The 13811-nt window shown below is 40.5% G+C and overlaps 2 protein-coding genes across 2 annotated transcripts; one reads left to right on the top strand and one right to left on the bottom strand.

Annotated features, from left to right (window-relative positions):
* Window positions 1-831: 831 nt before the first annotated feature.
* pcare1 (photoreceptor cilium actin regulator 1) lies at window positions 832-7700 on the bottom strand. The gene is made up of 2 exons (XM_058614616.1): window positions 4091-7700; window positions 832-1475 (listed from the first exon to the last, which is right to left on the bottom strand). Exons 1-2 carry the CDS (start codon window positions 7411-7413, stop codon window positions 1340-1342), a joined length of 3459 nt encoding a protein of 1152 aa, XP_058470599.1. The 5' UTR covers window positions 7414-7700; the 3' UTR covers window positions 832-1339.
* Window positions 7701-9599: 1899 nt separating this feature from the next.
* Window positions 9600-12439, top strand: spdya (speedy/RINGO cell cycle regulator family member A). Its single transcript, XM_058615793.1, has 6 exons — window positions 9600-9829; window positions 10449-10709; window positions 11240-11298; window positions 11473-11558; window positions 11696-11867; window positions 12080-12439. Exons 1-6 carry the CDS (start codon window positions 9808-9810, stop codon window positions 12422-12424), a joined length of 945 nt encoding a protein of 314 aa, XP_058471776.1. The 5' UTR covers window positions 9600-9807; the 3' UTR covers window positions 12425-12439.
* Window positions 12440-13811: the final 1372 nt, after the last annotated feature.

Here is a 13811-nt window from a genome sequence, read left to right as displayed (position 1 = left end):
ATGCCTCATTTTAAGCAAATAAATGTTGGTGAACAGAGAGAAGCAGCTCTGTGATCATCTCCATTATGAAATACTTTGGTGGTTGATGGTGACTGACTGACAGTATGTAAAATGTTAAACGACAATGAGAAAAGTCCCTCACAGTCACTCAGAGCCAGCGATGCATTCACTTGCTAGTATGTCTGACCAGTAATCACATTTAAATATGTTGCAATTAAGTGTCATTTAAAGCAGCATACACTTATAGATGCTGGTACCATACATTTTCCTACAGTTTTTGGATTGAAAATTCATTAGATGTGCTCCCCCACAGCATCATATTTTACAGGTTTATAATGTTGTTTTAAAGTAGCTCATAACTATAGTTGTTAAATAAATGTAAATGTTAATATTACTATCATACATCTGTACTTAAAGCAGCATGATATGGAAATTCTTAGTGGCTCAGAGTGGCTGCATTTCCTCCAGAGACTCAGACTATTTGGTGTAAGCACTGCCATCATGATGTTGTTTTACTCTGCTGTGCTGGAAAACCAAAATTGCAATGTGTTCTTTACTTTTTTGTGTTTCAGGGCAAGTGCAAGCTGCTGCTGCTGCTATAGCACTTTTTCCCAAGAACAATTTCTGTGTGGGAATGATAGAATAAATGCAGTCTGAGTGCTTTACATTTAAGTAAATACATTTGTATAATACACATGTTTAAAACTTTATTTAATTCTCTATAAATGATACAAGTGGGTCAGGTTTTATTTTATAAGAGTGTATTTTATTAATCAACAAGTGGTAAAAAAAAAGGAAAAAGAACAATAGATTTTATAAAACGTTCTAGAAAGTAATGGCAGACAGGTACAATTTGGTTTGCAGGAAACAATAACAGAATAAAATAATATACTGATTGACAGATATATGATATTCTGTAATTGGTGGTGACAATATTGTATTATAAGTAATCATTTCTAGAAAGGGCTATAGGCACTAAATCATGGAATGATTTGATGTGATGTGTTTCTTCGGGTTAATTCATTGACACATCTAATTTGTCAGTAATTGTGGAGTAAAGCCTTTCACAACAGAGCCACCAAGACACTGCAGATTGTCTGCACTTTGATGTGAGCATAGGTCTGAATGAACTGCTAAAATCAATGACTATATACGTGCAAGTTTTATATTGTAAATAAAAAAAATGTATTTATGAAACACATTCAGGCCAAAAATAAATTCAAGAGCAGGTTCACATGATATTAGCAACAACAAGTGAATAGAAATAGCTCCTCTGTGTTCTCCGTGGAATAAACAACATCTCTGTAAATCCTGTAAAGCCTGTTAATCCATAATCCCTTCACTGGCCTGTTCTGTCTTTGTACAAGGCCTGGCCAACAACACACAGATCTGGGTGTGATGCAGAGCGTGGTGTAGCTCTGAGGTCTGATTGGCTACCCCATAATTCATCGTCCCTGGTTGGTTCATTGTCCAGCCTGTCGGGATGAATGGAGAATGTAGTCATTAGCAATTAGGAATATGGTCAGGTGGTTTTGACACAATAATAAACAGGGATGGTACATTACTGTGATTAAAAAGGTAAATTCATTCAGCTACTTCCACACAACAATAAGGATATGAAAACCAAACAGTTTAAATTTTAAATCAGTTATTCACTCATAAAAACATGCTTGTGTGTGAAGTACTGTACATTTCATTTCTGCCAAGAAGCCCACCTAAATGTTACAAACCTGACCTTAAAGGGGACATATTATACCCTATTTCCCCAAGTTAAAACAGTTCCCTGGCGTCCTTATGAACATGTCTGTGACATGCTTTGGTCAAAATACCATAAGGATGAAGCACCATAGCAGTTCAATAACCCTGCCAAAACCGCCCCTTTCAGAACGCTCGGTTTTGTGCATGGTCCCTTTATATGCAAATGAGACACAGGCAAACACACACCCACTTCTTCCAGGGGGTTTCTGATTTGTCCTTTTTACAGCGCTCACTCGCTCAGCTCCTGTTCCCTCTGCTCCATTCCTCACCCCCTCCTTCCACAAGTTCTCTGACAATATCAACATGGCAGTGTGCGCGGAAAACACAAGAGTGCCATCACAGGAAGAGACGTCCGACACAAGGATCAAGCCGAACACTGCCGAACTGTAAATCAGTTAAAAACACTTAGGGTGGAGGACGGAGGTACTGAACAAATATTTTTAATTAGGATGTGTCAGAATGGTCAGTTATGAGCTCTATGTGACCTTTTCTTAAAAATGTGTGTGTTTGTACGTCGGTGAAATACGGTCGCTGACTAAATATGGCGACCGCTGGCCGCAGTCTGATGTGAAGTGGTGCGAACACACAAACACACGTTTGCTGACTTTATCCGGCACATTAGCTTCATATATGAAGTCCTCTGAGGCTGGAAGTTTGTGTAAAACACTGTGCTCCACTGTGCAGCCACGAACAGCACACTTGTCCCCCCGCATAATACCGCTCTTCCTCCCTCGCCTGCACTCTCGCATTTTATAGGGACAAGGTGGAGCTAAGGTTGAGCTCTTGACGTAAACTTACTGGTGGGGTGGTAACATTTGCGGTGAAATGCACATGCTGCCGTCATAAGTACAAAGTGCTGGGAGTGATTATTGATGACATGTTAAGTTGGAAGCCACACACCAAACAGTTAAAAGGCAAGCTGGCCAGGAGTGTGTCCATACTTTGGAGGGCACAAAAACTATTAAACCAGAAGGCACTGTACTTGTTGTACTGCGCACTAGTCTCTCCACACCTGCAATACTGCGCAGAGGTCTGGGGACACACTTACAAAACCACTACTTATCCCCTGTTTATACTCCAAAAAAGAGCCTTGAGAATCCTACATCATGCCAGTTACAGAGAACATACAAATCAACTATTTACCAAATCAAAAATACTCAAATTCTATGACTTAATAAAATACCGCACAGTACAGATGATTTATAGGGCTGCCAACAAAAACCTCCCTCACAATCTACAGACATTATTCCTGAACAGAGGGGAGGGACACAATCTAAGAGGGAACATGAGGTTTAGGCAGAGAAGGGTAAGAACTACATTAAAATCCTTTACTGTATCGGTCACGGGGGTCAGACAGTGGAACAATCTGGATGAGGAGATGAAAAAATCAGCAAAACTGAGTGTATTTAAAAAGAAGTATGTAGAGATGACTATTAATCGATACAGAATGACACAGAAAGAAAATATGACAAAGGTCAGAGACAGAAATTTGTTGACACTGGGGGAAACGGTGCAACGGCGCGATGGAACACCATGGACACATGTACATACACACATGGAGTCTGAGTTGACTGTCTAGAGCTAGACTATATCTCTGAGTGCTACCGGATGCTGAAACATGTTTTCTTTGTCAAAATGTCATAAAAAAAAAAAAAAGCAAAAAAAAAAAAAAAAAAAAAAAGGAAATGAAATGTATGATGATAATGGGGGCGGGACTAGTTAAGCTTTGCTTCTCCCGCTTTCCCTTTCGGTTATGTATATTGTGTGAACTGCAATGTTATGTGATGAGTGATCTAAATGTCATGACCGAAATAAATAAATAAATGAATAAGCGCAGGGAATTCAACATTGTGTGTTTTATCGCCTATACTTACACTAAGGGGGACCCTTTTTCCACACTTTGGCAACTGGTAGGGCCTCCAGTCCCAATTATAAGTATTGAAATGGTTAAAAAGTTGATTTTGCATAATATGTCCCTTTTAAATGGGTGAACCCACTAGTAGAATTGAAATGCGTTTCTCCTCGGGACATTTTGCACAGTGATATCTGGTTTGTTTTTAGGTTCTTTTATATTTGGTCTATGATTGATGTCCTTGTTGGCTGTCATCTAAGTTGTCCTGTGCATTGTTCTGCAAAGTTGAACTTTTGCCCACAACATATTTCTCTATTAATATAAATTTCTCTCCTTCATATAATCTCTGTATATTTGATTTAAAATAGAGAACTTACCAGGAGAATTACTGTATACTGTATATCAATCACTTCATTTTCAGGAAAGTAAGAAAATAACGGATGGTGGGATTACACTCAGTAAGAAACACTTAAAACTCACCCTTTTGAGTATATTGCTGGCTCACTCCCACAAGTCTCGGCCACTGAGATGCCTGGTTGCCTTGCTATTGAAGATAAACTCTGCCTTCTGTCTGAATGACTACGTCGGATGAAGGGGCGTGGTCCTTGAACGGATACAGGAAACCTTGAGTGACCTCCAAAGCGACGTGAGAGAAAAGACATCCCAGTAGAAGTCCACGCTTCTGGTAGTTGGGGAATTGAACAAGGCTGGGCCTCAAACAGGGATGGGGACACAGGACAGAAAACTGAACGTGCATTACTAATCATCCGGGCACTAGAAGAGTCTTCACTGCTGTTCTCTCTTGACCATCTTTGCACTTTTGGTGAGGCAGGTGGAGAAGGTGCTTTGAAAGGATATGAGAATGAGATGTTCTGTTTTGCCACAGGCGGACTGGGGAGCCTCCTCTGGACTGCTGGTGGTGTGGGGAGTTTCCTGTTTAGAGGAGGGCTAGCTGAAATTGGTGGAGTGGGTTGCCTTTTTAAATTTGGACTGGGAAGGCTTCGATGTAAGCTGCTTGGTGTAGATGGTGTGGAAGGTAACATTCGACTCCTTGATTTAGGTGGGGTGGCAGGTGGTTGGCTATTGACGACCAAAGAAAGAGATGATGTAGACAATGCAGTGTCAGGTCCAGGCACTGATTTGTTGCCACCATCTTGAAAGTCTTCAGATTCTTCTTGACCTGAAGGTGGATTAGTTTCTACATAACTTGTTGAATAGCTCTCTGTCTGAGAGCCTGAAGAGCTTCTAAGGTGAATTATCTTCCTTGATTGTTGGTGCAAAGAATACCTTTCATTTCCTGGGTCAGACCTCAGTTGTGAGTCTGGTTGGCTAAACTTTGATGGAGCAGATGCATCTTGTTGATCTGCTTTCACAAAGGAAACAACCTTGGAGGCCTGTGGCAAGCCTCCTTTGCTTGGTAGCACTGTCGCTGACAGAACTGAGGCCCTCAGTTTTTGTGATACAGCTGTCCTTTTCAACACAGGGGATTTGCCAACTTTAGTAGCCCAATCATCTGCTACAACTGTTGAAAGACTCGGGACACCTTCAAACGAATTGTCCATTAATACTTCCAGTGGAGGTGGAGGAAGACTGTCCAGATCTAAATCATCAGTTTTACCAGGCCTGCAGCTGGTTAATCCGGTGCTTAGCACTGCCTCCATATTTCCTAAACCAGGTAACACAGGGACACCACACTTCCGTACTCCTTTTAGTGGCCCCAGAACTTTAGGATCGTCTCGTTCCTCTATTCCTTGACTAAAGGTATCAATCAGTTTCCTGACTGAGTTCCGGCCTTTGCGTAGACCTGAAGATGGCCGTGGTGATGAAGGAGGGCTTGGGGGTGGGGTGGCCTTTACAGGACCCCTAGATGTTATATTTTTCTTCAGCTTGTCCTCTTCTGTAACATTGGTTTCATCCTGTTTTTTATTGTTTTGCCTTTTTAAGTCTAATTTCCCTTTAAGTGGTTGGGGATTGCTGTGCCTTTCTGGCTGTTTGCGAATGATTGCTGGAGACTGTGCTGGTGAGCTACCTTGACTGTGCTTAGATAGAGCTGTCCTTGTGTTGACCCCTGCCTTGCTTTTAGTCATCCTTTGCAATCTCTGATTTAAATCCCTTTGAGTCCTTTCTAGTTCAAGCAGAGTCGGATCTTCACCTTTACTCCTCAAGGATTCCGCTGACCGTGATCGTTGCTGTCCAGTCACTGTGGTCCTTTTTACTAGTGCCTTTCGAACAGGTGCTGCTGTTTGAGGTCTCCTTGCAGATTGGTCCTCCTCATCTGTCCACTGTCTACTTTTTCTTGGGCTGCCTGCTAGTTTCGTTTTGGCACTTGTGTTCTGTGATGGAACAAATTGTATCCTACCACTTATTGCATTTTTCATTTTAAGAGTCATTTCTACATTTTGTGGATTCTCAATGCGCTTAGGGGGTAAGCGACGTGGTTGTTGGTCATGTTGTACTGGTGAAGAATTGGATCGCTTTCTAATCCCTACTTGGACATTTTTAATGTACCTTTCTTCTTCCTCTTCATTATCATTTTCATCTTCCCCCCCATCATCAAAGGAGACTGATCCCAGCAATGAGTCTCTTTGGTCATTATTAGCCATTATAGTGCACATAGAGCCGAGTGAATTGAGTGATGTGAGGGAAACACTTGGACTTACTTGCTTTTGCTTTAAGACACCCTGTGTAATGTTCATGGAGGTGTATTCCATAGGACTGACAAGTGCAGCTCTATTTGTTCCAGTGGACTCACAACTCTCCCGTCTGTGGTGTCTTTCAGATCCAGCAAGGGATTCAATCTCCGCTCCAATTCCACTGTCCTCACTAAACAGAGCAGAGTCCTCTGGCCCAGGCTTGCGCAGAGAGGCCATTTCAATATGTGATAAGAGTTGCATTAGCCTAGTCTCTACTGCACGCTTGACTCTCAGTTTCTCCTCTAAGACCTCTGAAATTGAGGCAAAGTACTCCACTGCCTCCTCCAAGGCAGAATCGCCAATTCCACCAACAGTGTGGCTCACATTTCGCATTCTCTGTGTGGTGTACTGAAGCAGCTGCTGCAGCAAATCCGGTGGGGGCTCAGTGCTAGCAAAACCAGACTTCAGAGGTGCAGAAGATGAAAGGTTTTTCATTTGACTCGTCCAAGCAAGATGTCCTCCATTTTCTTTTAAAACCTTTTCTCCCTCATCTGCCATCTCTTTCAGTTCCTGATTTATTTCCTCATAGCGTAGAGCCATGAAAGCAACCATAGGCTGCACAGAAAATTGAGTTTCGGTTGCTTGTTCCAAAAGTCCAAGAAGAATATCATACTTGTTTATGCTAGGATTCAAAAATGCATAAGCAGCCTGGTGAGCCTTTACCAGTGGTTCTGGGAAGTCCACTTTGAGCTCAGCAGATAGTTTGTCTTTATCTTTCTTTTTAAGAACTTTTGCACCTCTGGAGTTTTTCTTTGGTTTTCTTCCAGACTTTTTCTCTGTTACATCCTGTTTGTCGTGATTTCTCTCTTTTTTCTTGTTGTTGTCCATGCCTTGACTCCCTAAATTATCCATGTTCCCTGCTTCTGGACCAGGCTCGGTCATAGATCTCTTTGTTTGCGGTGTCAAATATGCCTCCTTCTGAAATACCTGGCTTCGTCCAGATGTCTTCCTCTCCTTTATATCCACATTTGTGGATATAGTTGAATTACAGTTCTTTCCATCTTCTGTGAATTGCCTTGGGTTTTCTTGAGGTGCAGAAGGCAGCATTCGGCTCTTCCTCATGGAACCCAAAGTCCCAAAATTGTTACCTTTGGATGGTGAGCAGCCCATTGTAGCTGTTATCTAAAAGACACTGTCCTCCTGGAGACAGCGACACAGCAGAGCAGGGGTGTTGTGAATGATGCAAAGAATACCCACAGTCCTTAGCCACCTGCTGTAGCTGTCAAACTCAGATGACGGAGGTTGTTGAGTCCGAGAAGAGCCCTTTCCCAGAAGAAGCTGACAAAACAAAATATTGATGAATCCATTTTATGAATTTCCTTCACTTGTCAAAGATGCGCAAAATAAATCTACATAATGGTGGTTATGCTCATAAAAAAAAGACTTGTAGCATGCACTTGAACACAGTCTTGTGTATCTCTCAAAGGACAGGCAGCTGAGAGGATTAGTGGGGCTTTCAGTGAACTACTCAGCATGCACATATGTCACGTTAAAGTATATAAAACTCACCTACTTGTAAGACCATAAGCTCATTTGGATAATGAGGGCTGGCCTCAGGTGGCTTTTTATAGCCTAGAAAACAATATCCTTCTCTTTTACCCGTAGGCCATTTCTATAGCAACACAAATAACCTAATTAAAAGTTGTGAAAATATACAATAGGTGGAAGAGTTTTCCTTTCACTTTCACCTTTCAGAAAACATGACTAAATAGTCATATTATACAGATAATTTCCATATTGGTTATTTTTGGAGATTTTCTAATCTTCTTTTAACATCTATACTAGCACCAGCTCAATGGAGGAGTGACGCAAGCCTTAAAATAACATGAACTACTTCTGCCTCTCTGTTGTGGGTACCAACTGAACTAGAGATCATTGTAATCTTTCCTCTCGGACAATATTTAATGAAGTGGCTGATCAATATATAACAACAACAATAACAATAATATAATAATAATATATGCTCCATTCAAACATTACATGCCATAATATAGTCTGTACGATAAATCTTTATGTGGATTGGTGGTCCATGGACATTGCCAAGGCCTTCCAATCAAAAAGACACACTCTATAATTTATTTTGATACAGAACTTAAAAATTGTAAAACATAAATATTGCATATTATATTATTAATATTGAGGTCAGGACAGCCATTAAAAAATCTCCTATCATCCTGTTATGAATCAACAGGTTATACCCCATATTATGTCCTGAGTAAACTGACATAGTGTTGAATTAAAACTGGTGTAATCGTTTTGCATCTGTGTTTTTAAGTCTGTGTCTGTCTTCAAAAGCAAGAACTAGAAGAAGTAATTAGAGTGATTAGAAGTAATAAAGCATAGCCATTTGGTTTGTACCTTGTATAACACATGTCACCAGATTTGTTCACCTTCACACTGGAACATGCCTTTCCTAATTGGGGTTTAGGTTTGATGGAAGACTTGATTATGTGCTGGGTCAGGAATGATGGAGGGGTGGCTTTCAGGTGAGAAAAAAGCAAAGTGTGTGTGCTGATTAGAGTTCTGATGAAAGGTTTTTGGGGGCTGCGGCAAGGTTTTCAGAATTTAAATTGGGTCATGCCATTCTTAAGTATGGGAATGTCTGCTTAGTTGGTGAAGTTATGAAGAGGAGGAGAGAAAAGTTTGGTGAGCTGGTTGTTTTTATAATTTAGCATAAGTTAATCATGCAGTTAATCAGAGGATGATACCATTCTTATTGTCAGTACATTTTCACACCGAATTTGCCATAAAATGGCCTCGAAAATAGTATCAATGAATTCAGTGAGGTCAGTATTCATTCATTTGTTTATTGAAAAGCCCGACATTAAACTCATCAATGATTCAAATATGGATGATTGTATGATTTTATAGAGCATCACTATATAAAGCACTTAAAATAAGATGACAGTAGTGAATTCATTTTATCGGGATAATCATAAATATGGATATTATTGTGCAGCTCTAATGATATAGTGATTTATTTGTGCCACAAAAGGGGAGCCTGCGTCTTTCAAGTCATTCTAAGACCTCCTGATTGACAGTAATCCTTTTTTAAGATTATTACATTTAAATTTCTCACTTTAAACTGTTCAATAGAAAATATGTATCTTATTATTATTATCTGTGATGCAAACAAAAATGTTGTGTTCTTGTTTTTTAGCTAAAAGTAAATTATTGGTCACTTTTTTTGGATGTTTTTACATTTACAAATCTAAATTTATGGAAGTGAAAAAGGACATTACTGTTGTCTTAAGTGCCATTATGTTTAAAGAAGAAGAAGAAAAGGGAGGGGGAGGAGGAAACACGTGTGCGCGTGCAGGTGTAGTGGGAAAGTCGCGCGCGGAGCCATTCGCGCGTTTTAAACTACCATCTCCTCACAAACACATTTGTTGACAAATTTATCTGCTGTTCTTTAGCTATTCAGTCGCCTGAGCTATCCCCGGCGCCTGTCTCTGTGTCGCCGTGTTTGTAAACTCTTATACAAGTTAGTTGTCATTTATTGAAATGAAGAGGAGGCTCCGCAGAGGTGAGGACTAACATTAAACTCAAACTATCTTCCTGTTTAACATAGTTATTGCTAACAGCCTGCTCACTGTACACACACAGCTGAAGTAATGTCAACGCTAGCTTCCAAAGAACTGTTATTGTTGTTAGCAGGTGTGTTAGCTAGCTCGGTGTCTGGTTCCAATCAGGTAAACAGTGATATTCTTTAAGGACAATCACATTCTGTAATATTTAAGGTTAGGGTTATAGATTTGATTTGATTTGATCCTTTCTCTGGTTCCTCTCATGTTTTAATATGTTTTGTTTCACCACTGTCCTATTTCTCACCCAAGTTCTTCCTCTTTTTCTTCTTCCGGTTAGATTAGAGTCCATCTATATGTATTTAACGATGTCACATCATTTGCATGAGCCAAGACTACAAGATTTATGACAATGTCTGATACAACTGAAACATCAAACTGTTGGTCAATACTGATGATCTTCACATCTTCAGCAAAACTCTTGTGATTTTATTCTGACTTTGGGCCATGTATCCATGACTGACATCGTTTGGTGTCAGGCTGACATGAGCTGTATTTGAGTTTTCATGTTGTATAGTAGTTTGCTGACCTCACAGTTCCCTACCTTCCGTCACCTCACAGGACACAGCAGAGACCTGCTCTCCTCACACGACCTACACTGCAGCACAATGAAGCACACACAGAAGAGGTGCCTCACTCCCACATCAGTGACTGCCCGGTGCAACGGCTCTCACGTTCTCCAAACCAGAAGCCGAAACATCCTGGGTCCGTCTGGGAAGAACCAGCCGAGACGGCAGAATGATGTGTGTGGTGTCAGAATGGCCGTTCCTCCAACTATTGTCATCCACCGGCAGGAAATGGCCTCATATTTTGGACTTTTTGGTATGTATCAACAGCATGTTGCACGTTTCTTGCATCCATGTCAAGGTTGCCAGGTCTGCATGACAAAACCAACGCAATGGCCATTCAGAACTCAGAAAAAGCCCAGTACAGGAACTGAAAATATTCAACAGCCTGCTACACTGCTGTAAAGGCCAATGACATTACTATCATTGCCAAATGTGTTGAAACATCTACAAAAGCATTCATGTTTATAGTGTGCCAGCATTTAAAGCAGTTCACCCCTAACATTTATTTCACCAAGTCCCTGAAATGACAATGATAACTGTATAATCAAAAATAAGGTTTAGGTCTGAGAATATGGTTGTGACCTGTTTATTGATGCACAGGTTTTGCTTTCCCTGCCTTTCTTCCTCCTTCACTCTACCAGGACGCCTTCCTACGTCTTTTTCATGGATGCAAAAATATCTAATTATCCAGGGGAAAATAAAATTCAACCTGTTGCCACACTTCAACAACAATGTATGCTGTAATTGTATCATTTAATAATAAATAAATGTGTTTGGTTACAGTCGATGACCTCATTCAAGATTTCCTGAGGATGGACTGTTGCTGTAAAATGACAGACAAGGCAATTATTACTATTATTATACATTTAATGTGTATGTATATGAATCATTTATTGTAATTTTAATTGTTTATGTTCAGTGTTTATTGTTATACAAGCAATAACCTGGGCTGTTTTTGAAGCTTTTTGATGAATGAATGCTATTTACCGACTGCTGTTTTGTTCCGTGAATATCAGTACCTCCTTGCCATGACCTTTGTGTACTTCAAAAGAGCCTGCTTCTCTCTTGCTGAATACACCAGGGAGAATTTTTTCACTGCACTGTAAGTTTTTAGAGAAAAGATTCACAGCTGTTGCTTTTTGATGTTGGTTTGTCATAAAATGCAATGGCAGTCTGGTATTTTTTTTTACCCCTGCTACTGTTTGGCATGAAAGAAACTCACTCTTGTGTTCTCTGTAGGTATCTTGCCAACACCATGGAGGAGGATGAGGAGGAGATTAGGTATGAGATTTTTCCATGGGCACTGGGCAAGAACTGGAGGAAGCGGTTTCCCCACTTCCTCAAGCAGCGGGACAAGCTGTGGGTTCGCATTGAGTTCAGAGCTGCTGTCAGCAGGCGCTGCTGTGAAGAGGTACACAAAAGTAAAATTGCCTGAAGAGACGGCAAAATGGTGCTGCTCTGGGAAATGTATATGGCTCTTGTTTTTGCTGTACAGAGCTATATTTCTTTCTCTGGCTTAATAACAGAAGTTTAACCTCTGTTGTTTTATGGTGTGATATTATTTTTCAAAGGGTTTTCTTATGTTATGTTATACTTTGTCTGTCTCAATCTCTTTCCTTGTAGGTGATGGCCATTGTGCCCTCTCACTTTGTGTGGCAGCGGGAGAGGTCAGAGCTCCACAGTGGTGCCCAGCGACAGTATAGTGGTGGTGGCAGCAGCATGTGTTTTCCCCGCGGGCCCTCTGCCTCCCCAGTCTCCTGTGTACTTTGTAACCGCATTACCAGGTTAGATCAGAACCTGGGCTCCTATTCTGCTCCACCGACTGCAGACAGCACCTATCCACACCCATTCACCTTCTCACTGCCTTTGGAGAAAACTCCAGTCAGAGCCACAGCGTCTTGCAGGAAGGTGACAGAGACCAAGAGCCACAAGCAGCATTCGTCGTGCTGTGCCAGTAGGTATCATTAATACTGATGTTAGGGCAAGGAGACCTGACCCGGACTAAACATTCATTTAGAAACCTATTTCAAAAGAAACCTATTCTGTCCTGTCTCATAGAGAACAGTTGAAGCTGAGCTTGAAGTGGCTTTTATGTGGAGGTTGCTATGGGAATACAAAAGTCACACAAGACAATCCGCCATCCGTGATAAACGGCCGATTCTGAACGTGACACGTTTAATTGCGTTCTAGCGCACGTTTAGTATTGAAATGTAAATACAACACAGTACATATTTGACAACATTTTACAGGAAGCTGAGCTTCCCTTGCTGTCTTAGAGCAATGGCCACTGACATTGGCTACTGAGGCCATGCATGGTGGATGTTGTGCTTTTCCTCCACCACAACAAAAATAAATAAATAGTGATGGTTGTGTTATGTAAATCAGCAGTTACAGTTCAACAAGAGTTGAAGAGCTGGTGATAACGCATGTGCATGCGCTTGTGTTCATGGGACTTCCCCCTGGATGTGACGATAACTTTTATCATTTGCCGTAACATAAATAAAGGCTACAATCACCATGACAATCGGAATACACTTCAGCTCACAAGATCAAAGTTCAATATTCTCTCAGGTTCGGACAGAAAAATACTTCCTGAGCTGCACTCATATGATGTGCTTCTCCTCCAAACATACCAGAGTAGAATTGGCACATTATCACACAAAAGCTTTGTCCGCGATTGTGTATGTCGAAAACTGTGTATTCAAACATAAAAGGTCTGCGTCCAGATGTTTTTCAATTATCTGCATCCAAAGTAGGGCAGAACAATTTCACAATTTTAAACTATACACTTAGCAGATCCGTGAGACTGTAAAGTGTTCTATTTTTGATTGTTCTTTGTGTCGGTTTAAAAAAAAACAATGCAATATATACATTTGAATTTTGAAAGGTTCAAATCTTTAAAACTGAAAAAAAATGTCGGCCATAATTCCATATTTTATTTTAATTTAATTATCATATCTGAAAACATAATGTGCCCATTCACTTTCAGTGTACATGTGCGTGCTGGGGATTAACTGTCTGTTTAGTTTCAGAAGGTTATAGTGGAAAGGATTATTTTAGTCAAAAGTGATTGTAGTGCTGCACATTGTTATAATGTAATAATAATAATATAATAATGTATGCAATTATAATATAATATAATATTTTTTCTCTATTTAGTATGCATCGTGAAATGTATAGTAATGTATAGACCAACATGCATTGAATAAAACTGGTTGATAGATGAGGAGAGGGAGTAATGCCTGAGCACATGTGATGTGAAAGTTTCCCCACCAGGGGGCGTAGTCTGACATCTATTTTAAATATCTATAGTTGCACAGGTCAGGCATTGTGTTTATGTGCACATATTTAAGCA

Source organism: Solea solea, chromosome 18 (assembly GCF_958295425.1).
Source record: "Solea solea chromosome 18, fSolSol10.1, whole genome shotgun sequence".
NCBI lineage: Eukaryota > Metazoa > Chordata > Actinopteri > Pleuronectiformes > Soleidae > Solea > Solea solea.
Note: the sequence above shows the minus strand (reverse complement) of the source record. Positions and strands in the feature narration are given on the sequence as shown.

Excerpts from the sequence above, each read along its gene's own strand:
- pcare1 (XM_058614616.1), bottom strand. The coding sequence starts at position 7,413 with ATGGGCTGCTCACCATCCAAAGGTAACAATTTTGGGACTTTGGGTTCC. Across the intron at positions 1,476-4,090 it reads CCAGCAATATACTCAAAAGG|GCTGGACAATGAACCAACCA; the intron begins GTGAGTTTTAAG and ends TCATCCCGACAG.
- spdya (XM_058615793.1), top strand. The coding sequence starts at position 9,808 with ATGAAGAGGAGGCTCCGCAGAG. Across the intron at positions 9,830-10,448 it reads GAAGAGGAGGCTCCGCAGAG|GACACAGCAGAGACCTGCTC; the intron begins GTGAGGACTAAC and ends GTCACCTCACAG. Across the intron at positions 11,559-11,695 it reads GAGAATTTTTTCACTGCACT|GTATCTTGCCAACACCATGG; the intron begins GTAAGTTTTTAG and ends TGTTCTCTGTAG.